At 40.0% G+C, this 23429-nt stretch overlaps 1 protein-coding gene across 4 annotated transcripts in view; it reads left to right on the forward strand.

Moving 5' to 3' along the window:
* The window catches only part of PIAS1 (protein inhibitor of activated STAT 1), a gene marked incomplete at its 5' end in the record, with an annotated part of 61334 nt that overhangs the window by 30975 nt on the left and 6930 nt on the right, over window positions 1–23429 (forward strand). For all 4 annotated transcript variants that reach the window (XR_014229131.1, XM_082321120.1, XM_082321122.1 and 1 more), the window contains 7 exons: window positions 9252–9336; window positions 9970–10017; window positions 11402–11492; window positions 12170–12304; window positions 15411–15516; window positions 17022–17095; window positions 22460–22620. Coding sequence is in view for 3 of the 4 variants with exons in the window: in XM_082321120.1 (XP_082177246.1) it covers window positions 9252–9336; window positions 9970–10017; window positions 11402–11492; window positions 12170–12304; window positions 15411–15516; window positions 17022–17095; window positions 22460–22620 (700 nt within the window). The remainder of the gene's footprint in view (window positions 1–9251; window positions 9337–9969; window positions 10018–11401; window positions 11493–12169; window positions 12305–15410; window positions 15517–17021; window positions 17096–22459; window positions 22621–23429) is intronic.

The following is a 23429-nucleotide window of genomic DNA, read 5'->3' on the forward strand; positions in this document are numbered from 1 at the left end:
CTTTCATATATCAGCAAGCTGATCTGTTGGTCTGTGCAATCGGTATCACGGTTTGTATGAAAGTCACGCTTTTACTGTCTTCTCTGTTTGTTATTTTTTTTAAATGTACTTTGTGGGAGGAAGTTCAACAAAACACTATATTCTCAACTCGGGCTGGAGCCTTCTGACTTCCGGCTCTACAGCTTTTAATTGTGCAAGAATAAGCTGAAATATTACCTCTCTTGTTGAAGTGCTGTAGCTGAAGTAGAATTACAGTACGCTTAAATTTCTTTTTTTGGCTTCAACTTGTATTTGCATGTGGTATGCTTCAAGTTTATGTATAGAAAATCTTTCCATCGTCTACAGTCTGTTTCTTTTAAGTATGAGAGAGTTTTAACCAACTGGGTAGCTCTTGTGGTGCTACAAGAGGAGGAGTATAATTTATTACTGCTCGCTTTAGCTGATTGCTCAATCTCCTCATGCGTAGAACTGAGATCACCCAAATTCCAGGACCTTACGGGATATGGATGTTTTCAGACACCGCTGCTCTGATGTGGATGGATCTACTTTGCCACTTTGCTTCCCAACACCAAATGAGGCTATCTTTTTGATAATTGGTAATTTGATCAGGAGTTGGGCTCGATGATCCTTGTGGGTCCCTTCCAACTCGGGATATTCTATGATTCTAATTAAAGCTTTTAGTAGAAGGAATTATGGCAAACCACGTGGTTGACTCAAAGCATGTGAGTAATCCATTAATAATCAGTGAACCAATCTAAGCTTGGAGTGGTATCCCTTTTAAGTGTTTGGAGAGCTTGAGGCCCAGCAGTGGTGCTCGCATAGCACGAGAGACGAAGCTGTGCTGTTGCAGTATGCATTTTTTTAAGATTTTCTCTTGCAACCAAGATGCTGAGATCACTTAGTAGTTGTTGGAAAGGCTGCTGGGACTTGGAAGTCTTCAGTAACTTGGAGTCTCTTAGAGATACTTTTATCTCCCTTCGTGATGGCTTTTAGAAAAAGATGATACGGCTTGTGCTAATCCTGGTAGAAAGCTTACTAGGGACTCTGTTATCTAATCATGAACTTTAAACTTAATTTTTTGCCTTTCCTGTTAGCCTTCTAAAACTTGCTACTTTCTTGTTGAGAGTAAAAATAGGCTAGGAGCAGCGTACCCCGCATAGGGACGTAGCAGTGCTAGCTTTTTAGTACTGCTCACTTGAAGTGTTTAACTGCCGTCGGTGCTCTTAGGAATAGAAGCTAAAATTTTCAAGCCTGAATGGCAGCAGTTGAGTTCTGGGACATAAATTTAGGTGTCTGAAGAAATGAAGTGACTTGAGTACGGAGGATCCAGTGATGTTCCTTCCCTCTGGCAAAATGATGGACCAGATGTGCGATGGAGATCTGCGGGCCCAGGACAGGCAGCGGCGAGAGGAGAGCTGGAGTAGGTGGGGATTTACTCCGCAGAGGTAGGGTTGGAGGGCAGAGAGTTCTGGCACTGAAGGCTGGCATGAAATTGTCCCTTAGCACTTACTGTAGGTCTTCAGAAATCCTCATTGCTCAGAAATGCTCTAATACATGACTGATTAAAAAAATAATCAAACATAAATATCTGTCCAATTGCACAGAGTTTCCAGCTGTTCTATTCTGTTTATACAACGTATCATAGAGAGTTATAAAATACGTAATATTTATGAATTAATTGTAGCCCTTGGAGTATTTCCAGGCTATTTTCATATATATATTTAGGCACTATTTCAAATAAGCTCCTTCATGTCTCTTTACTCCCTGCCTTTCCCACCCCCAGTGTAGCTCTGCCTATTCCTTCTGAGTATTAACTGTTAAAAGCTTAAGTTGAACAGAATCTAAAAATGGTCTTAAGTGAAAACTGCAGCAGACTGAGCAGAACCTGAGTTCAGTTTTTTGTCTGGTTTAAGCTGAAGAATGTGGCATTGTCACTTCATAGTAATGCAGTGTATTTGTGAGCGTAGTGCAGTTGTAACCCGTGGAAGTGGATTAAGAGCTGTCAAGGGAAGAATGATTTGTATGTTTACTAAAACGCTTCCCTTCAAGTAGTTTTGAAGTGTTTTGAAATGTTAAGGTTACGCAACGTCCATTGTGATAAGTGATTGAAATGAAGCAAAGTGGCCAAGATGTCACAGCGAGTGGGTGACAAAACAGAAGGGGACATCTGGGATTTCTGGTGATGCTGGGCCCGAGCTCGGTGCGGCTGAGCTCCTGAAGCCCGCGGCTCGCGCGGGGCACGCTGCGCTTCCGCACAGCCCTCGGCCACGCTCTTGGGTGTCTGGCGCGCAGCTGGTCGGGGCGTCGGGTCCGGCTTTGGCCCGCTCTGACATGGCTCTGGCGATGAGCAAGAGGCTTTTCCTGCCTTCCAGGGGAGAGGGTGGCTGTCCGAGGAGGAGTCTGGCTGGGACAGACCCGATAGCGCACACTGCGAATGCGGTTAAGGGGTAGCAGGGAACTCAGGGTATGGTGGGTAGTCGTTTAAAAGGTACTGCTGCTTGATTCCAGAAGATGGCAGGAGCTTGGTGCTAAGAGGTTGTGGTTCATGGAAAGGAAGTGTTTATGTATAAACATTTGCGCTACCCAGGAACTTCATAAATTGTGGTGGTTTTAAAAGGGCTAATGGTGCATCCCGAGATGTTGTAGATCCCCCGTGAAGGTGTATCCTCTCATCGTTTCTCTCCCATGGAGCTGCTCGGTTTCTGCTTATATACAGATATTGCCGTGTGCTGTACACAGGCATTTGATCTCGCTTCCAAAAGCGGTTGTATAAATGAACCCCGTTCAGGATCGATACAAGAGGTTTTGGACAAACTACATTATGGGGAGCTATGTGTGTGTGGTATCGTGTGAGGAATTGCCTGGCTTCTGCTGCTATTCAACATAATTCAAAGCCTGTCTGAATCTTACCTTTTTAAAAGGTAAACGTTTTCTGTGCCTTAATCTAAATGCAGTAATTTTGGTCTAGCTTGGAGGCAGTGTATTAAATTTTCAGCAGTGATATTTGAGAGAGGAGTGAACATGAATTGATACAATGCCTTCTGTTGTTTAAAAGAAAAAGCAAAATGCCTGTGCTGCAACTAAATGAGGTATCTTACCTATCTGGGGAAGATAAGCAAGAATTATTTATGTGTTGGGTTGACGACTTCTACAGTGTCTAGGTTTTTCTGGCAAATATTTTGACAAATTTAACTGATCAAAATTCTGTACTGGATTAGGTTAGTGAATAACCAGTTCGACATCTCTTGTTTATCTCACAGCATTTAGCAAAAATTTGCTATAGTCTTGATACTCTTACTTAACATAACTATTTTTGCCTTCAGAAATAAACATGCTATTATTGGAAATCATTGGTAATAGGCCAGTGCAACGATAGCTTTTCTTGTGGCCTGAACTTGGGTAATTACTGCAGTGTAAAGTGCAAGTTTAATTTTAGTCCGAGTATCTTTCTGTATTAGAAGGCAATATGTTCCCTTCACTACTTAATAAGCTGCACTTGGTGACGATAGATGGAAAAGATTAACTTCAGTATATTGGCAGTATGATGGTCAGCTGCTGTTGCTTTAGGAAGCATCAGCACCTCAACAATGTGATAACGTAAGATTCATTAAAGATTTTAAGGTATCTGCTCTTGAATGGAAATGTAGAGACTGGCTTTTTCTCAAGACAGCAAGAGGTATTTTACTGCAGAAAGATTGTGTGGCTATTTTTAGCCCTGGGTACTGGTGAGGTGGAACAGAATATTTTTAGAGCTGTAGAAAATGCAGCCACTCAAGCTGGGTTCTTTTTTTCACTCTAGCGCTATAGGGTTTCTCCAAAATAAAGAATAAATTTTTATGTGCCATTATTATTACTTATATAAGTAATATATTCATTGTCGCTCTATATACACACGTATGTATATATACATTCATATAGAATTTTAGGTGTTTTGGTGCTGTGAATGATACTGTCACGTATTAAAATAGTTTTTGCTCAAATTTTGAAAACTCACGTGAAATGTTTAACAAAATATACAACAGGCAATGCATAATTGGGTCACTCTTGCTTAATGTATACCAATCCCATATGCTGTTTGGATCATTACTTGAATGAGGTAAGCATGAAATAATTCAGGAAACTGTGGGGATAGCGTATTGGTAAAAAGAATAGCTCTGAAGAAGCAGCTCTGCTCTAGCGTTTTTGCGAGGTTTTAGGCGTTTTAGTGTGTTGTACTGATGTTGGGGACCTGCAGAGGCGGCGGACCTGAGCTTGTGCTGGGTCTTACTAAGTGTATGTACGTGTTTACAAGAAAATGTGGATTTTGTTCATTGCCTTTCCTGGATTTAAGCTGGATGAATGAAGTAGTAGTAAACACTCCCCTCTGCCCGCCCCCTCAGCTCCCCCTCAAAAATGGTGAGATTCCGGTAAGATGAGAAGTGGATTTTTGTACGGCTTGTCTGAAACTGTTCTCGTTGACACCCATTTAATTACATAAGTCTGCTTGAAAAGCTTTTTATTATACTTTCAAAACCTGCCCTTTCAAATCTCTAAATTATTCAGGAAATGTTTTAGCAGCAAGGTAAAGCGATGCTTGTGATTCATGGTAATTTTTTTAAAATTACTGTGCCTTTGTTCTTCATATGTAAATTTAAAAAAAAATAAATATAAAAGTCCATTAGACATTTGTGCATGGTACCTCCTTTCTGAGATCGCGAAGGAGATGTGGCCCATAAACCAGTCTTGACTAATCCTCCAAGCTCTGTACCATTCAGAGAGTGCTAAAGAAAAGGTTATAAAATTTAATAATTCATAGTTACGGGGGGAAAAAAAAAAAAAACAACCCCCAAAAAAACTTCCTGGCAACTTTCTTAAGTATGTTCACATTAATTTTCTTGTCCTGGCTAGATTCCAGCTTTATTAGATTATAAATTCTATTTTAGGCCACTCAGTTTTCAATTGAAGATCTATTTTTGCCTTTCTTTTGTTAAATAATAATAGTTGTTTGCAGGGCATGGTTGCATGTATGTAGCCATCAAAACGATTTTCTTGTATGAAACTATATATTTGCATATTTCTGGTTTTAATCATACTCCAGAACTTTAAAAGTAAATTATGTGCTTGACTTGCCAGGATCTGCTTGGTATTCCTAAACACGGCAGATACACCAGATGAATTAATAGAAATCTGTTAGCGTTTCTACACTCTTAAATTCCAGATTTCCAGTGTCTCTTCCTGAGAAATCTGAAGACCTTAGAAATAGGGGAGTTTGTATAGTCATAGCTGAGCTTGGAAGCCTAGTGTTTAATAGTAAAGCTGCTAAATTAACTGTTTCGTGTGTTTCATGCATCGTTTGTAGGGTAAGTAGATCTAGAAATAATAGATATGGATCTAAAAGGATTGCCTGAAAACATATGGGAGCAGATTAGAGAAAACCACAAAGAAAAAACATGTTTCATCTCCCTTCCAGAGGATGCTTTTGGTTTTGTTTGCTGCATGGCCCCCTTCCTCCTAGGCGAGCCCCAGACCCGCAGCCCAGGTCCTCCTCCCCAGCCTGCCCCTTCCACGTCCCCCGGCAAACCCCCTCACGGCTCTGGTTTGCAATAGCGCGTCAGGCAGCAAAATAAACCCGCAGTTGGTTTTCAAGTGTGGCAAACAGAGTCTTTAGGAAGCTATTGACTTACTGTATCTAACTGACCTCGGTTTGAATTCACTTGCCATGATTTTGCAGCTGGAGGGTATATGTTGCCCTACCTTGCTTTCCGCAGCCGGGCTGGCGAACGCCGGGCCGGTGCGGGGAGCCGGGTTCCCCGCAGCAGGGGCAGGTGGGAGGTTGTCCCGGTGGGCTGGCGTTAGAGCAGCAGTTGGGGATCTTCGCTGAAAGCGAGAAAATGGAAGCAATGCTTTTAACCACCACAGCCCGTGTAAATCTTAACTGTGCTTCCCAATGTGGTAGCCTGGTGTTTTCACTGTTGTTCCTGGCCTCTTTCACAAGTTGTTTTGTGTCTGGGTTAAACTGATTGTGTTTGTTCTTTGCATAGTTTGTTCTCACCATTTCTTAATATTGTGCTGAATGTCAAGATCTAAATTCTGTCTTTAATTTGCTGAAATGTGCCTGTTCCTAAAGGTTAGACTTGCTTATGGTAGCACACACTGAATTGGGCAATTGCTGTTTAAATTTGCTCTTTTTCCAGTTGGTAGTTACACATCCAAGGGGCAGAGCTGTACCCTAATACTAGTTCAGGAGTTGGAGTGCAGCTCTCTTTTAGTTCAGAGTAATGTAGCTTCTTGTCTGTCTTCCTCTGTCTGTACTGCTCAATCTGTCAGGAGTTTGGAAATCTTTTGATTGGCTTTTGGATCATCTTTGCCTAATTAACAAGTTGTTTCTTCCTTCTTTGCAATTTGGCCATGCTCCCATGGTAATCACAATGATTGCTTGTACACAAAAGCAATGTATTGAAAACACGGCATGTGTATATTAATGCTGTTTTACAGCTAAGAAAAGCTCAAGCGGTGTGTGATGAAGTACATCTCCCATCACTGGGGACCATTGATCTATCAGCTCATAGACTTCTGCTTACAATTTGCTTACAGTTATTAAGACGTGTGCATATGAAGTTAATAGCCAGCGTAAGAAGAAATGTCGGAGGCCTTTTTGTTCTTAGTCTAAACTGACAGTGTTAAAACCAGCCACCCGCCCAGCCTCCCCCCAGCCCCAAAGCCTCCCTCCTTGCCTTTTTCATTTTAGGTGGATTCTAGTTAAGAGTAAATTCATTAACTGTGATGCGTACAACGCAGTTATTCATAATGCTCAGATTCTGTGCTATTTTCACAGTTAGGAGTTTGAAGTGGCTATTTCTGTTGCAAAAATTTTTCATTCAAGCAGAGGCTATTAATTGTCTTTTACATGCACTGGAACTATAGCTCGTGAAGAAACTGGAATTATGAAAGCTCCCATGTCAGCACTGAAGAATGTACTTTTTCATTTTCTGCCGTTTTAATTTGGCCAGTGAGCATGATGAGACTGAATATAGAAGTTAGAAACCCACTTTTCAAGACCACTTATCTCTGTTTAGCAAAAATAAGTCTTGCGTTACTACCAAACAGTAACGAACAGAGGAAAAGGATTGAATTGTGGGACCTCTGCTGTTTTGCTAACAGTTATTTTGCTCCTCCCTTCTTTCTAACGCTTGCAAAAATCCATATTACCTGCTTGATTCTTATCTTTAAATTGGGGATGCTGCAAAACCAAAACAAGCAAAAAACCGAGCAGCTGAAAGGGAGAAAGATTGCTTGGGAAATTTGGGTTTAAACTTCTTTGAATAATTGCCGTTTAACTTCTTTGGATAATTAAGTTTCAAATGAAGGTAGCCTTAGTTAAATGTTCAGCAGCCTTGTTCTTCAACTAAAGATGTTGGAGTTCACAACAAATGTTTGCAAAGACCTTCCAGAACTTCTCTGATAAAGCCAAAACTGACAATTTCTAGGGTAAAGCAAATAATACAGGGGAGGAAAACACAACCAACAGAGGAAGACCACCTTTAACCATGTGAAAATATGAAATGATAACTTGAATTCATTCAGTTCTCTGGTCTGCAGTGCATTATTTAACTTTGCTAATTCAGCTTTTGTTGATTACAGTATATAATTCTGATCTTTCAATTTATAGCTAAAAATAGGTATAAAGTCATATTGAAGACCAAATATTGTAACAGATTTGCATTGTTAATTGTATACATTGTGTTTGTATTTCCTGCAAATTCTTACATTGTGGTAATATGAGTGGCTGTCGTCTTACGCCCTTTTGACGAAACGTAATTGAAGACGTATTAAAATAAAAAATAGATGTTGGATACTGTAGGCATGAGTGTCCAACTAAACGTTAACACGAGGCTGCATGCTGCACCCGAGCCCAAATGGTGCCTTTGGAACTTCTTATTGGGGAAAAAAAGGAAATACACAGATATAAAAATAGAAAAAGTTCTTTATATAACTTAATGCTTTTAAAAAGATTTACTATTGCTAGTATTTTCACCAAAGTTGCTGTTTGGTATATATTACCTATTCTTGCCCATCTAGCTTTAGAGCAACTGATAAATGAACTGCATGTGGTCGTTGCGTATAATGTCATAAAACGTGCAGATCTTGTAGCATTGTCATACAAGAAAGATATAAATGTAATTTTGTGAGAGTGCTGCTGTTAATATTTATACTAAGTCAGTGTCTCTCCTATTGTTGGTTCCAACCTACCACATGCTGTTTTTAACAAAATATCTGAAGTATCACCCTGAAGTATTCGCTCATCTGTCACTCAAGGATGAGTCAGGAAGTGTATTACAGTGAAACAAAAAATGATAAATTTATCGAGTGTTTAATACACAGTATAGTTATTCGTAACCTTATAAAATTATTAAGAATAATGAAATTGAATGGCAAGCTTCTTACAGCTTTCACTTCAATAAATGTGTTGATGAGCATGTTGAACAGTTCTCTGGGGAGATGCTTCGCTATTTCATTTTATTTTTTTTTAAAAGCCATTTTCATTGCCATTGTGTATGGTTCTGTACTGCAGTGGTGCCTGTAGCCCTGGCGAAGGGATGTGTTTTAGATGTAAGCACTGTTTTGGAGATGTTTAACATTTCTTTGGTTTTTCAGCAGGTGCATTAATTCCTAAGTACTGTTTGTTTTGTTATGCAGCACTATGGGGCAGAGTTGAAGGACTTTGAAACCAGATTTCATGCTTGTGTATCTCGTGAATTGTTTGCATATTATATATTTGGTGCATTTAACTCCATAAAGTGTCTTATTGAAATGTGAGAAGTTGCCTGTGTTCTACTTCTCAGTCACTCTGTATACTTTTACAGGCTAATCCATGATTTTGTGCGTTAAAGGAAATTAAAAAAGTGATTGATGAGAATTCCTAAGAACTTTTTTTGTTTAATATGAAAGAACATTTAGCATTAAGTTACCATGACTGATAGAAAGTCTTAAGCTGACTTGTCTCAGCTTTGCTGTTATCTGTATCACTTTTTTTAATGTATACTTTATATGCCTATAAAGTTTGTTGACTGTATTTTTATTTACAGGAGGGTTTAAATGCCAACTGTCTTGTTGACTCTCTAATTGTTTACAGAAGCAGATGTGTGTCATACTGTTGGGCTTGCTATAAAAATGTGGGTATATATATGTAGACACTTTAATGAAAGGAGATCGTTCTGTTAATTATTCTCTATTTGCTGTTTTTAAAGTGATGATCTCTTGTTTTCTTCTAGCATCAGATAATAGTCAGCGATTTCGAGAAACCTGCTTTGCATTTGCACTGACGCCACAACAAGTGCAGCAAATCAGCAGTTCAATGTGAGTTTAATCAGTAATACAGTATTTAAAGAAAAATAAATCAAAAAAAGAACTAGCTTACCATATCTTTCATTTTGAAATGTGCTTTTAAAGAACACAGGGGTGTGTGTGTGTAGCGTCTCGGAGAATACTCTTCTGGGCAATTCTTTTCTCCTTTGTATGTAAGCTGATGGAGAGGAAAAGGGTGAGGAAGAGAGAATTAAATACCACCGCTGTCCAGTGAGTATTGGGCAGGTTTTTCTTGTACTAAGTGCTGTACAAATACATAACTCTCCTTCCTGCAGCCCTTTCTCGCCATCAGTCAGCTCCTTTGTCAAGTTGCATGTTTATTCACTATAAAGCTGTACTTCATAGCAACCCATCAGAATTTTCTTTATAGTATAGAAAAAAAGGGAAGTGGTAGAGGTCAGATGAGAATGTAATTGGCTTATTTACCTTGAAAAATAAAAAGCGTACCTATTAGTGTGTCTTGAGAGTGGTGGTTTGGCTGACCAGAAGAAGGAAAGTGTGGTGAGCACTATAGATACTGGAAAGTGTGGTTTACATACATTGAACTTACAGCAAACTCTGAGAAAATATTGATGAACCTGTTGTGTGAACAATAGGTTTTAACCTGTGTTCTGTTGTTTCTAGGGATATTTCTGGGACCAAATGTGACTTCACAGTACAGGTCCAGCTAAGGTATGTATTTGTATCGCCTGTTCTTGATGCTGCTGGTTTTTTAAATGTATCAGATACATGTTCCCCAGCAGGTTGGGCTTTCCTTTATGGAGAAGAGTCTCATCCAGTTGTTCCCTTGAGAAAAGCTTGCTGTTGGCTGCTTTGAAAAGGGCAGACCTAACTACTTGTCCTCGTAATATGCAGCTTTCCTGAAGTTGCTGGTGGCCTGATACCTGGCATGTCAGAATCCTGCATCTACTTTGCTATGCAGGGAGGGTTATTTTTCCTAGCAGAGATGTCAAACACAGCGTTTGCTGGGCAGGGCGACCCAAGGTCTACTTTTCTTAAGGCGATGGAAGGCAAGACTTCGGGAATCACCAGATGGGGTCTTAACCTGTTGGTTATTTTAGAGGTTTTGACAAATGTATCGCAAGTTGGTTAAATCCTCTGTATCCCTGTAATTCTGTGGAGGGCTGTGAGCAGAGCTGACTTCAGAGCTTGCTTCTGTCAAAAATGACTGTCTTGCTTTTCATCCCCCTGGTCGTGTCTGCGTGGTGAGCTGTTAACTCGCCAGACAGCGATTGCTTTTGGGTCTTGCCTGTTAGGATACCTTCTGCTGATCAGCAAGTCGGGTTGGCTCGGTGTTGGGTCAGATGGACAAAGGGATGAGGAGAGCATGGGGAAGAACAGGGACAGAAGGTAGCTCCCCCTTTTTGAGAGCAGCAGCCTGTTAGGCTCAGCTGCGTTGAATAGCTACACCCTGATGTGATGGCACGTTTGCATGGATGGGGCAGGCCCCCTGGAAGAACTCCAGTGGAGCCGAGAGGCTCTCTTTGGTCCTTTGAATGCCTATTGTCCGCGATCTTGGCCTTCACACATTTCGTAGAGCAAGGAAGGGTGTGTCTCATTTTGGTTCCAGCAGCAAACAAGCCTGTCTGAACTTAGGTAAATAAATAAAACTGTCTTAAGTTCAGACGTAGGCATGAGGATAGCATTTGACGGTGTGACTAAACAGCTGGCTGGCTTATTGAACTGGGGGAGGGCCAGCTGAAGAGATTGTATATTTTGTGAAACCCTGGTCTTGTATCATGAGGTCAGGCTGGAGAAATGGTAGGAAAGACAATCGGATGATCTATCTTTTGTAACAGGAACTTGCATATCTGAATGAGTTAGAGTCAGTCTGAGGAATTCAAGAAATCTGAGGAGGAAGCTACAGCCATATTGATCCAAACCTGTAATTTTGGGGGGCTTTCCTGCTTAATGATCTGTACAGCTAATTTGAGGACTGTTTTTAGCAAGATTTGTCATGTTTTCATAACTTAGTGGAAAAAAAAATTACTTCTAGGAAGAGGTGATCTTTAAATCACTTTAGAAGTGAAAGATGATGGAAGCTCTTTGCTTTTAGGTTTTGTTTATCAGAAACCAGTTGTCCACAAGAAGATCACTTCCCACCCAACCTGTGTGTGAAAGTAAATGGGAAACCATGCAGCCTTCCAGTAAGTAAGATGTTATTTTGATATACATAATTCGATAGTGTTATTAGGAACCGTCTGTCAGAAATTAGTGTGAGAATTTATCCCAACCTTTGTTTTCACATTGTGGAGCATTTGAATGAAGATGGATAGATGAATGGAAAAGATAGTTAAGTAAATTGCTTCTCAGGAGACCAACCAGTAGATCCAAAGGATTAACGTTCAAAAAACATGACAGTAAATTTTTGTGTTTGACAAACACCCAGTGAGTCTGGCTGAAACTGGACTCTGTTTTGGAGGCTGTCTGTGCAGGGAATAAACCATCACTGACCGACAGGACTAAAGAGAAAAACGCCAAGGTACAGCACTGGGGCAGCGCACAGGATTAGGCCGGGCAGCGGTAGCCAGGCAGGGGGAACAGCAGTACTGAGACAAGAGAGATGGCAAAGGTGCCTTTTCATATTCCGGTTGGACTTGGAAAGTGCAAGGCTCTGTGTAAGGAGAAAGGGCTTGTAAAACACCTGATACTTTATTGCCTGAGAGAGAGAGAAAAAACTTACATATATCTTTAAATTGAAGAGACAGCCTGGTTCAGGGGAGACACAGCTTTTATTGGGGCAGGGCTGTGGTGAGAGGGGAAGAAGGCAAAAGCAGTATGTATTTATTTTTTTGCTGAGGGGAAAAAATACTTTGATTTCTAGGGCTATCTTCCACCAACCAAAAATGGTGTTGAACCAAAGCGACCTAGCCGACCAATCAACATTACCTCACTCGTCAGATTATCTACGACGGTACCAAACACAATCGTTGTTTCATGGACTGCAGAAATTGGAAGAGTAAGTAACTTTGGTACATAATGCTGTCTAAAGCTTATTAGTTTCTGCTTTGGCATCTGTTTGAAAGATTTGAAAGATAAGCAAGTTTAATTGTGGAGAAAATACTTCATGGTTTAGCAGTAGACTGTTCCTTCTTTTGATTGTATTACTTTATGCTAGGCAGATATGACATGCTCCCTTAGATCAGAAGCCCTCAAATCTTTTGGTGTGATCTCTCCCTTTTCACCCCCCACCCACCTATCCTTGTGACTCACAAGGGCCAGATAAGATGATCAGGACATCTTATAAAACTTTGTTTGTTTATCTTAACTTCAGGCTTCAAGCTCTTCCTGATTTTCGGGACTTGACAAACCTTATCTTGGCTTCAACTTGTAACTAGTATGTGGCATTCAGTACAGAGTGGTCTTTTATAACTGTGTAAAGTGGACGTAAAGCGTAGCAACTCAGGAGATTTAATGTGCCTTTTTTACATTTCTGTTCTCACAACTGCTATCTTTATACTTGGTATTTAAAAAGTCACGTTTTTATAACTTTTTTGTGTCTGTGGGGAGAACGTTACAATTGGCATTATAAAATTGCTGATGTTCCACTGGACTAATTAAATCTGGAACACGCTGCAAAAAGTTACTTCAATAAATTAGTCCGTGAATTAGTGTACTGCTTTCACCGATGGCAAAAAAACCTGCTAGTTATGCATTACAGACTCGACGTGTACTTGAAAAATGGTGGCTTTGCCATTGCAACCATCCCATTTTTAGAAGTCCCGAGAATTGTCCTGAGATCCAACCTTGTCCAAGAATTTGTCAGTGCGCAAAGCCCGGGATTCCTGAACCGGCGTGGAAAAATGCTTACAGCCCAATCATGCACAATAGCCAGTTATAAAACATCACAATGGTAGTTAATGATGAATTTCTTGTGGAGCGTAAACCAGTCTCCATTCAGATTACAGAATAAATGATGGCTGAATGATTTTTTTAAAACCTTTTTTTTATCTAATGAGGCCTGCAGGTATCAGAAATAAGCATTTAAAAATGAACCTTGGTTTACATTGCAGAGGTGCCTGCCCGTAAGTTGATGAATCCTGGTTATTGCTCTGAGTACAGGGCTGCACTTTTGCTTAAGAATACCAGTGAGGGTTTAGGGAGAAGAAGTGTCACAAGTCTGCGTGGACTCTAAGCTAGTCTCTTGTGAACTAGCTAGTTTCTCAGGCTTCCTAGATATTTCAGTTATAAAACCCATCTCGGCTAACGTGTAGCTTACAATAGAAAACTGAAGAGAGTGGCAAATTCTTAGTGTATTTTGTGAGAATTACACGCCAGTCAGAACTTCCCCACTCATGAGATGTAATGCTTCCTAAAGCAACTGTTGGAGCCCTTGACAGCTAAGTGTGAGGAATGATTTTATATTTGGATGTGCCTGTGTAGTACAAAATTTGAATTCCCCTCCTCCCCCTCCCTTAAGAGTCAGTTGCATGTCTCAACTGGTGTACTCTACCTTTCCTGAAGTCATAATTGTGATTTTTACACAATCTGTTTCAAGAGCCTTCTGTACAAGATGCCTTGGGCAAGTTCCTAGCTTTGTAGATTCAAGCTGTCAGTAAATAATTTCACAATGTTAATTACCATTTTTCTAACTTCTATACTAATTGAGGCATTAAACAAACAAGTTAAAGCAGTAGTGGTTTTTAACGATGTGAGAAGCATTCATTGTAAGAATAAAATATTTAAAATGTGGTGTTTCTGATGCTATTTCAATTTGTGTAATTTTATGGTAAGATGCATTACTGAAATCCCATCTTCGAATTCTGGTGGCATCCTAAATAATGGTAGATGTCACAATTGTGTGGAATTTTTTTGTTTTGTTAGTGGAAACGTACATGGCAGATGCTGGGGGAAGACTTTCATTTTTTTGATTTAAAGTGTATGAATGTGGCTACAGGTTTAGCGAATACTGTTTATATCGAAAAGTAATTGATGGGAGAACACAAATTTTCGTCCTTTTCATTTTGGGGGGGGCGGGGAGAGAGGGGTGTTGCTGATGAATGCATAGTACAGTATCACGTTTTTAGAAAGACAGTTGTTATCTGCTGTTGTTAGTAGCTTACAAGAAAAAGGAGAGCTTCAGAAATCACAGGCTGTGGTTTGAAACCCATTGGCGATGCCAGGAGGAGCCGCTCCTGGTCTGTCCCTCTAGGGAAGGCTTACCCCGCTCACAGGGGCGCTGGCAGAGTCGATGTTTGGTCTGCAGCTGACGGGCTTGCATGCCAGATTATCTTCCGTAGTGGCAGAAGTGAGCATCCCTGGCTTTTTGCTGACACCGATAAGGAACATTTGCACGGTCTGTTCGATGGGGAGAAGTGACTTAACCTCTTCCAGAGGGGAGGGACAGACAGTTGGGAGCGGTGACTTCTTGCCCGCTCCGACTAGATTCACTAGAGTACATCTTGGCCCCACCGAGCTCTTGAGCTCTTTAACTGCCTTACTTCTGTTAAGCTTCGGCTGTGAAGCAGCGTTAGCGTTTCGTAGGCAGTAAGTGCAGGAAGATAAGAAAAAGCGAATTGAACAGTGCTTCCAGACTGAGTAGGAAATGTTGCAGATGATGCATCTTTTTATGTATCGCTTTTGGACAGGCATCACTGCTGATTTTCCTGTTTTGAAAACAAAATAAGCTTTTATTAAAAAAAAAAAAAAATTGATCATATTCGACCTGACAGCTTCCCTTATGTGTTTTGATACAGCTGCAGTATCTAACATTATTGATGTAAAATTACCCTTCTTAAATGGGCTGCAGACTGCATGTCCCAAGTTAGATGTAGAACTTCCAGAAGTGTCCTAAACACTGTTTTAATAGCTTGGTTTGCAGCTAAATCTAATCTCAGTGAAGCGTGAAGTCAGTTTTGTTGCGTCTCTAAAACTTCAGCCCTGTGAACTTTCTGAAGCACGATGGGTTTTCTCTGGTCTGAAAACTTTGCCATCTAAAGTCTTGTAACTGCTTTAGAAACACGGTGCCCTGTAATCGCATAACAAATTGCATAAGCTTTGTATAAAATACAAGCTATGTTTTGATTGAAACGGTTTTTACTTTGATCTTTTGTTCTGTTTTCTAGAACTATTCCATGGCAGTCTATCTTGTAAAGCAGCTGTCCTCCACGGTGTTACTGCAGAGGTTGCGAGCAAAAGGAATACGGAACCCTGATCATTCTAGAGCACTAAGTATGTCTGATGTACTACTTGGTTAAAAAGGAAAAATAGCTTTTGTAACAGGAGATTTGAAATAGGACTGCACTAACTGAGGTTTGGACTTCCTACAATTCTCTGGGTTTTGAGAATCTGATAGTGGTGTTCTTTGTATTCAGTTCCAATTCAAAGACTCAGAGGCCTTTGTTTGTACTAGGAGCCAGTCCAGGAACCCTGTTGACACTGTGAAGGGAAAAATGCAAGAGAATCTCTTTCGGTTCAGCCATACTGGCTTTGTTTCTTCAGAACAGAACAACTGTATTTATATGGTTAACTGGTAATTCAGTACCTCAGGCAAGCTGAACGAAATGCCTGATACCGAACCTTGATGCTGACGTGCTGGAGGAAAGTCTCCATCAACGCAGTTTTTGTTCCTTTGGCACAATATTGCAGAGTGAGCTCCTGGAGAGAGAGTGTCTAGCACAATAGTCCTCCCAGCCCCCTTCCAAATTTAAGTGTGAGGTTTGCTGCTGTGTTGTTTTCTCTGACAAGTAAGAGTTGGTATAAGTTTGTATAACAAAAATGCAAGCAAAAACTGCTGCATGTTTCTTTTTCAAAGGGAGGGTGGAAATACGAGCACCGGACAGCTGTTGGTCGTACTCTTTAATGCTCAGATAGTGTGTGTTGTACACAGCACGGGACCTTCTCCAAAAGGGAAGAAATTAGTCCCCCAGTAAATGCTACAAAGCCAGTGGTATATAGTGCTGGGCATTAGCTTGCGCTAATGCAGCGCGATAATTTAAATGCACAAAAATCTAGAGAGTTTCCAGGCGGCTCCTGCTCTGTGTATGCAGGGTGGGAATGAGGGTGTAGGTCCGGAGCGCAGAGCGGGAAGAACGTGGAGCTGATTTGTTCCTTTAACTGATGACTGCTTATAAAGCAGTCCTTGTAAGTAAAAGTGGAGGATGGGTCGAGATGAAAGACTTCTGTAGTGCTAATATTTCACTGCTGTTAGTTAAAACCCAAATTTTGTCAGGGTACTTCTGATTTCCTATTTTTCAATTTGCTTTTTAATTTTAAATGACAGGACTGCTTGATGAGTATTTCAGAGGTTTACGGTGGTGCTTGTCCACGTGGGAGTTATTAATACGTTTTTTTCAATGTGCTTGAAATTACCAGTCAAGTCTAATGTGGCTCAACTTGTTGGTAGATTTTAAATAACTTTCAAGTACAAAGTTGCATGTATATGAAAAGACACATCTCTGTATAAGCACATTTTCTAGGGATCTTGGTTTAAGATGAGCTTTTCCTGCTTTTCGCTTTCTTAAATCTTGTCGTTTATGATCTTTCTAGAGAGTAGAGACTGTTTATGTTACATGTCTGTTGTGTGAGTCTGAAACAATAGTCACTGCTGCTTGCTTCCAGGAGATATGGCAAACTGAAAGTTTAGCACACAGTTGCAGACTCGTTTTATTTCTCTGTCATCCAATTTGTGTTTTAAATCAACTGTAAAATAAACCTTTTCTTCTTTCAAATAACAGTTAAAGAGAAACTGACGGCCGATCCAGACAGCGAAATAGCAACAACAAGCTTAAGAGTTTCTCTTCTTTGTCCAGTAAGTTTGTTTGTGTGTTTGGTTTTTTGTTTTTAATTCCCTCACAACTGATTCTGATCAAAACGTGGCTGTTCTGGGACATGTATTTGGTAGAGGTTAGCTTGTGTTTACCTGTGTGTTAACTTTGTGGGGATAGGATCCAGTGCTAAAGTTATCTGTCACTGTGCTTAAGCATGTAATATACCCCCGAGAAAATGAGTATTCCATTAACTTGAAAACGCTATTTGAAATTATATGTAAGCATACGTTTAAATCTGTCGCTAGATCATCTGAGTGTGCAGTTTGGGTCCTTGACTGTGATAAAACCACTCTCAGTGGTAAGGTAGGTGAATCTGACTATTAAAAATAGCTCTTCAGCCAGTGTCTGCAGTCAAAGAATTGAGCATCTTTTAACTGAAGCTGATTATGTGCATGTGTACACTTTGAGTATTTAATAATCTTAGATTAAAAATGGAGCAGTGTCCTAGAGGTTCTTTAAACACAATTTGTTCGAAATTTGAAGTGGGAGAATACAGTTCCAATGAACGTGGAGGTGGCAGAGATGTACTGTGTCTTGACGTACCAGTTGTTTTTTAACCAAGTAGACGCAGAGATAAGAGGTAGTTTATACCTGGGTTAATGCTATCATTGGTAGACTGCACGGTATTAATATTACGTGCACTTTTTTAATCTTTGGGACTTAGTGCTCGTTTCAGGTACCATGCACCTTCAGAATACTTGCTGTCTGTATTGATTGACACGGTATCTTTATTGCAGTATAACTTTTTAATCTCTTTTCAAGATAAAGGATACATCTGTTTCCTGGTTTGGCTCAATCTGCTCAAGCTTGACATGAAATTTTCAGTTTTGAAATCTAAAGAAGAACTTTGACTTTATTCTTGCAAAATTGAAGCTTATTTCTCAAGTTGTTAAATATGTTCTTAAACTCTACCAGTGTAAAGATAAACTTTTAGATATATAAGCTTCGCTTCATAAAAAGCACAATTGACATTGTGGTTACTTTTTATATACGTATTAGGTTATTTTAAATCTTTAAATGTGATACTTTCATGATCTTCAATCTTAAGACTTTCTCCATAGCAACATTGATGCTTACTAAGTAATAACACATATATAAGGAAGATAAAACTCATCTGTAGGAAAGATATAGGGATTGCATTTACAAAATAAAATCCTGATCTGTAAACATAGAACCTCATAACCTATAACCTTATAAACCTGTGAACTTGTGTCACATTGAAACTGCTGCAGATTGGGAACCCTGAAGTATTTCAGGTCCACACCTGGCAGCTTATTTTGCTGAGTTGTTATAGCTGAATTTTTGTTGTGCTGTTAGTACTTTGTTATTCTAGAAAGCACAATAGTCCTGCTGGGTTTTTTGCCGTTCTTTAGGCACAGTATTCTTGCCACTTAAAATTAGTTTCCAATACAGACAAAAATAATAATCCGTTAGGAATTAAATGGTTGTAAGAGTTTAGAAGTGCCTATGTATTAATTCATGATCTTAAATTAATCTTCATGCATCTTCTGGAATTACAGGTTTTATTTCAGTCATACTTGATTTGTCAAAACTGCCACTTCAGGCAGTTATGTTGCTTTATAGATCGTTCCATGGGAGTTATCTGACACAATTCTGTTTGTCCTGGTTGCCTCCGTTAGTGATAAAAGTTGTTCTGCAGTGCTTTTAGATGCATTTTTTTTTTTTTCCCCTTGATGACTGCGATTCAGGTGAGTTAGTATTAGAGCAGGAATATCCTCTACAGTATTGCTTTTAAGACTGCAAGTTTGTTAATACCTAAAGATGTCAAATTCTATTTTGTTTTCTCAGAGTTCTGCCAGGCGTAAAACCAAAACAGCAGACATTAGGATGTAGCTCTTCAGAAGTCCTGCCTTTGTCAGTATTTCCTCTTTAAAATGTACTGCTTTTCTGATAGACGTACAAAACAAAGTCTATAGCAGATTATTTTGAGCATATTTGTCTCTGTGTCATTTTAATAATGTCTGCAAAACATACACACTTGACTTTTTTCCAGTATGTTCCTCATTCAGTGCTGCCTGATTTCACTGTAGCTCTTGGAATAATCCATCATTGCAAAGGCTCGTTGAGACAGAGACTGCACCTTTCAACCTGTCCTCTGAATAGAAGGGTTATTAGCATGATCCAGACTGTCCTCAGGTCTGACTGTAATTTTATTACAGCCTCCATATTTTTATTCGCTAATTTGTAAGCATTTGGCTCAGGGAGAATTTTTTTGTAAACATTTTGTGCTTACTTTCTAATGCTTGAATGGACAGTGTATGCTTGGAGAGTACGCATTGAAAATGCTGATTTGCTCTCCCAACAGCAGAACCAAAAATTAAAGAATGATGCATCTTCGGCTCTGTTAATGCGAGGGTGCTGTTCTCCTGTCTCGTTTGTTATGGGTGTGATTCTCTAGTGTGTATACTTCAATAAAATAAATGGAATTGCATATCTGGATGGGGGTGGCAGGTTTAGACTTTACAACCTTTATTTTGCCCTCAAAAAAGTGCAGAGCGAGGCAGCTTCCTCTGAATTTGTTTTGGATTGCTGCTGAGCTTTTTTTAGCACAGAGGCCTGCTCTCCCTCCGAGACCGTGGAGTACGGAGAAAAAGCTGTCCTTAACTATTGGCTGAATCTATCCAAGATACAGCAGGCAAATGGGCTGGACTGAGTCTGTATTTCAGGAAGACGCTTGAATTCATGTTCTTTTTTTCCCTTGAAATAAAAATAAATAAATCCACAGGCTCTGCAGCCGGATCAAATATTTAACTGAACAAAAAATCCCAAATCTAGCATTTTACCGTAGGTTTTGCAGCTTTGTTTACAAATCCTTAACTCCCATTTTGGGTGCATTTTTTAGCATGAAAAGATAGCAATGCTTTGTAGGCTTGTAAAATAAATTAATGCAGTGTTTCTTTGGCTGCCGACAGGCAGGAATCAAAACAGTAACAGTGTTGGGAAACACAGTTTTTCAAAAGTTGGGATGCATCCCTTCTTTTATGACCATTTCTTTTGTCAGCTCTGACACAGCTTGGCCAGTATGGCAGAGCTGATCCAGGAGGTTCAATGCCAAAAATGGGAAAGGAGACATCAACTTGTTAACGCTGAGTACGCTGATTCTATCTGCGTGCGTGTGGCTTCGGTTAAATCCCACCACTGCTTAGAAACTAGAGCCATAGTTTTTATACCAAAAGCTTGTGAAAATGTTTCTGCTGTAAATCTGCTTTTTTGCTCAGAGACAGGTATTTATGTTCTTCCTGCAGCATGTGTCTTCGGCCTCCCTTATTTTTATTTTGCATCACGTAGAAGCATCCAGGTTTTATCTCCGGTACCCTCACTCTTGATCCTCGCTAAGCTAGGAGACTCTTGCTGTGCCCAAAAGACAAATGAGCCATTGACCTACCATCTGGGAGATAAGAATTCATAACAGACATGGATCAGGGGGCCTGGCTTTGTTGGGGGTTGATTATGTGATAGAAATAATGTGCTTGGTCATGGATTTGAGGGGTGGGGGTGCCAAACACATGGCACGTACAGCACCTCCTGCTGCCTGAGCTCTCCACCACCATTACTGCGGGCTCCCCGGGGAGTTCTCGGCTCCCCTCCCATCTGCTGGGGAGTTTTGTGACAGTGACCGAGAGCCAGAGGGAAGGAAAATTAGCAAGATCCTGCAGTCGAGCTGAATTTGCTGGGGACGGGGTGGAGGGATTTCTGCTTACGGGGGATGCAAAAAAAAAAAAAAAAAAAAAAAAAAAAAAAAAAAAAAAAAAAACATCATGGAGGAAGTAGTGGACTGTGAGTAGGGCCTTTGTTCTTGATATTGTTTTTAGTTTTCTGATATTCTGCGATTGAGTGCCATCCTGTGGCACCCATCTTGTATTGCTCAGAATCGGTATGCGTGACCACGGTGCTCGCTTAAGCCGTAGTAAAAACAGTTCCTCCTACTATCCACGGCTAGAATTGGCTGAAGGTTTTCAAATGAAGTCATTGTGTATATTTTAGTCAAATATATATAACTTCAAAATACTTAGTATGAATAGTTCTTAATAAATAATTGTTTTGTTGTTTATTTATGTGGGAAAAGTCTTGTTTAGACATTCCTACTTTTTACCTTTAGTGTGGTCAGTTAAAGCCCCTCCTAAACTGCAGCGTAAGCACTTTGCCAGAAAACAACTGTTGGGTTTTTTTTGAGGAGAGGAAACTTTTTTACTTCAGATTAGTATGAAATGCCTTTCACTGTCTAATCAATTTTGCATTCAATGTAATCATATGCTGATATTTTATGGTCTGGGTTAGCGTTGATTTACCTAATCCAAACAAAGATGTTCCTGTTCCACAATTTAGCCTAAATACTCACTGTGTGTATCACTCCTATGTTATCTGCTCAGCTTAAGCACTCAGCTGTGCTTTTTGTATTAAACTTGTGGCAACTTTGTGCTGGCCTGCAAAACCTCACTGTCCTGGCCTTTCTACAGACTGGAAGGAAAGGATGGTCCCCATCTGAAAGTGACCTTTAGAACTCATTTTCTCTTGTCTCATCTGCCGTTAACATTTGCAGGCCCTTTGTAGCGTTGAAAAGGTATGATAGGGGATAGTCAGCTATTTGTATTTTACACAAGAAAAAGGCAGTGAAATTTCAGGTTAGCTCACAACTGTATACATAGCAGTGGTGGTTATCACAGCAGGAGGAGTATAAAATAGTTTCTTCATAGTTAACAGGTGTGACTGATTTTGTGAGTAGTCACTTTCTGACAGTTCTTTGGAGAAAGTGGTGAAAATGATGGAGTTAGAGAAACACGTCAGGACGTGATCCATAATCCTGCAAATGCATTTTCTATATGCGTCCTTCTGGGGCTGTAAAGTTAGACAAGTAGTTCTGGTAGTGCCCCGCCGGCTGCGATACGGACAGCGGCTTGAATACGCATGTTAACTGGAAGTGAATAGGGGAGGACTGACCCACGTTCGTCAGCTTTTAAAATACTAATGAAGAAGAATCCTTTTTTGTGGTTCGTGCAGGACACTGGTATGTTACAGGTGCTCAGTGGACTCTGTATTTTGTTACGGGAATATGGAAGGATGTAGTCTTCAGTTTCCTTGATCAAATGTAGTTAAAAAGGTGATTTTTAGTAACTTTATGCAATAACCAAACCTACAGGAAGGAGGGCACGGTGTATGTGGCATGTATTTTAATCAAAACTTGGATTTGTGAGAGTTCTTTCTGGAGTGAAACTCAACCTGTCTCTGTCTCTTTTCAGACAGAAAAGCCCGGTTTGTTAATTTAATACCAAGATGATGTAATCTTGGGTTTTGTTTTGTTTTGTTTGTTTTTTTGTCTCTTACAGCTTGGTAAAATGCGGCTAACTATACCATGTAGGGCCCTGACTTGTTCACACCTGCAGTGTTTTGATGCCACTCTGTATATTCAAATGAATGAAAAGAAGCCAACCTGGGTTTGCCCTGTCTGTGACAAGAAGGCTCCCTATGAGCATCTCATTATTGATGGGTAAGTAAAACCTGAATCAAAATGAAGGCTGTACCTTACACTCTCTGCTTACTGTTCTGTGCTGCACAGAATACAGTGCTCTGAAATCTCGGTTATCTGGCTGAGACCTGTTTTAAGTTACCGTGTCGTTTAATTTCCCTGCTGTTGGTGACGAATTACTAACCAGGTACCTCTTCGTTTGGTATTCTGGAAGAATTGTGGTCATCAAACTGTTAAAGTTAATAATAATGAAAGGTATTCCTTCCAATCCTAGGTAAATTTTTGAGCTATCCTGCCCAAAATGGTTGTGGGGGCTTTCTTGTTTTGTTTTGTTTTTTTCAGTATTCCATAGTGCTGGATCCCTAGGTGAAAACAGCACGTTGTCTTTCCTTTTAATGGAGCAACTGCACAACCCTGGCATAGTTGATAGCAGACATTCATGTTAGATCAAATAAATACTGCCACCCCCCAAATGCACGTACAATTCCATGTACAATTTCACACTTGGGGAGTTGCTGTATATAGAAAGTGACACAGAGATTGATTCCCTGGTACTGCCTACCTGCAAAACATTAAAAAAAATATATAAATCCAGTATTGGTCTACATGAAGAAATACCGAGTATGTATTCCTGGGTTTGCATTTTAATTCCTTAGATAGGAACCTTCTTTCCAAAGTGTGATAAAGGAAGAAAACAAGTAGAGTCTTCTGAGAAGACTCTTAGAATGTTTTAATCAAAAAAGCCCACGAAAAAACCCAACAACCAACCAAACAAAAACGGTGCCTAAACAAACAAACAAAACCCCGAAAAGCAAAACTAAAAACCCTGA

Source organism: Platalea leucorodia (assembly GCF_965183815.1).
Source record: "Platalea leucorodia genome assembly, chromosome: 9".
In the NCBI taxonomy this organism is placed as follows: Eukaryota; Metazoa; Chordata; class Aves; order Pelecaniformes; family Threskiornithidae; genus Platalea; species Platalea leucorodia.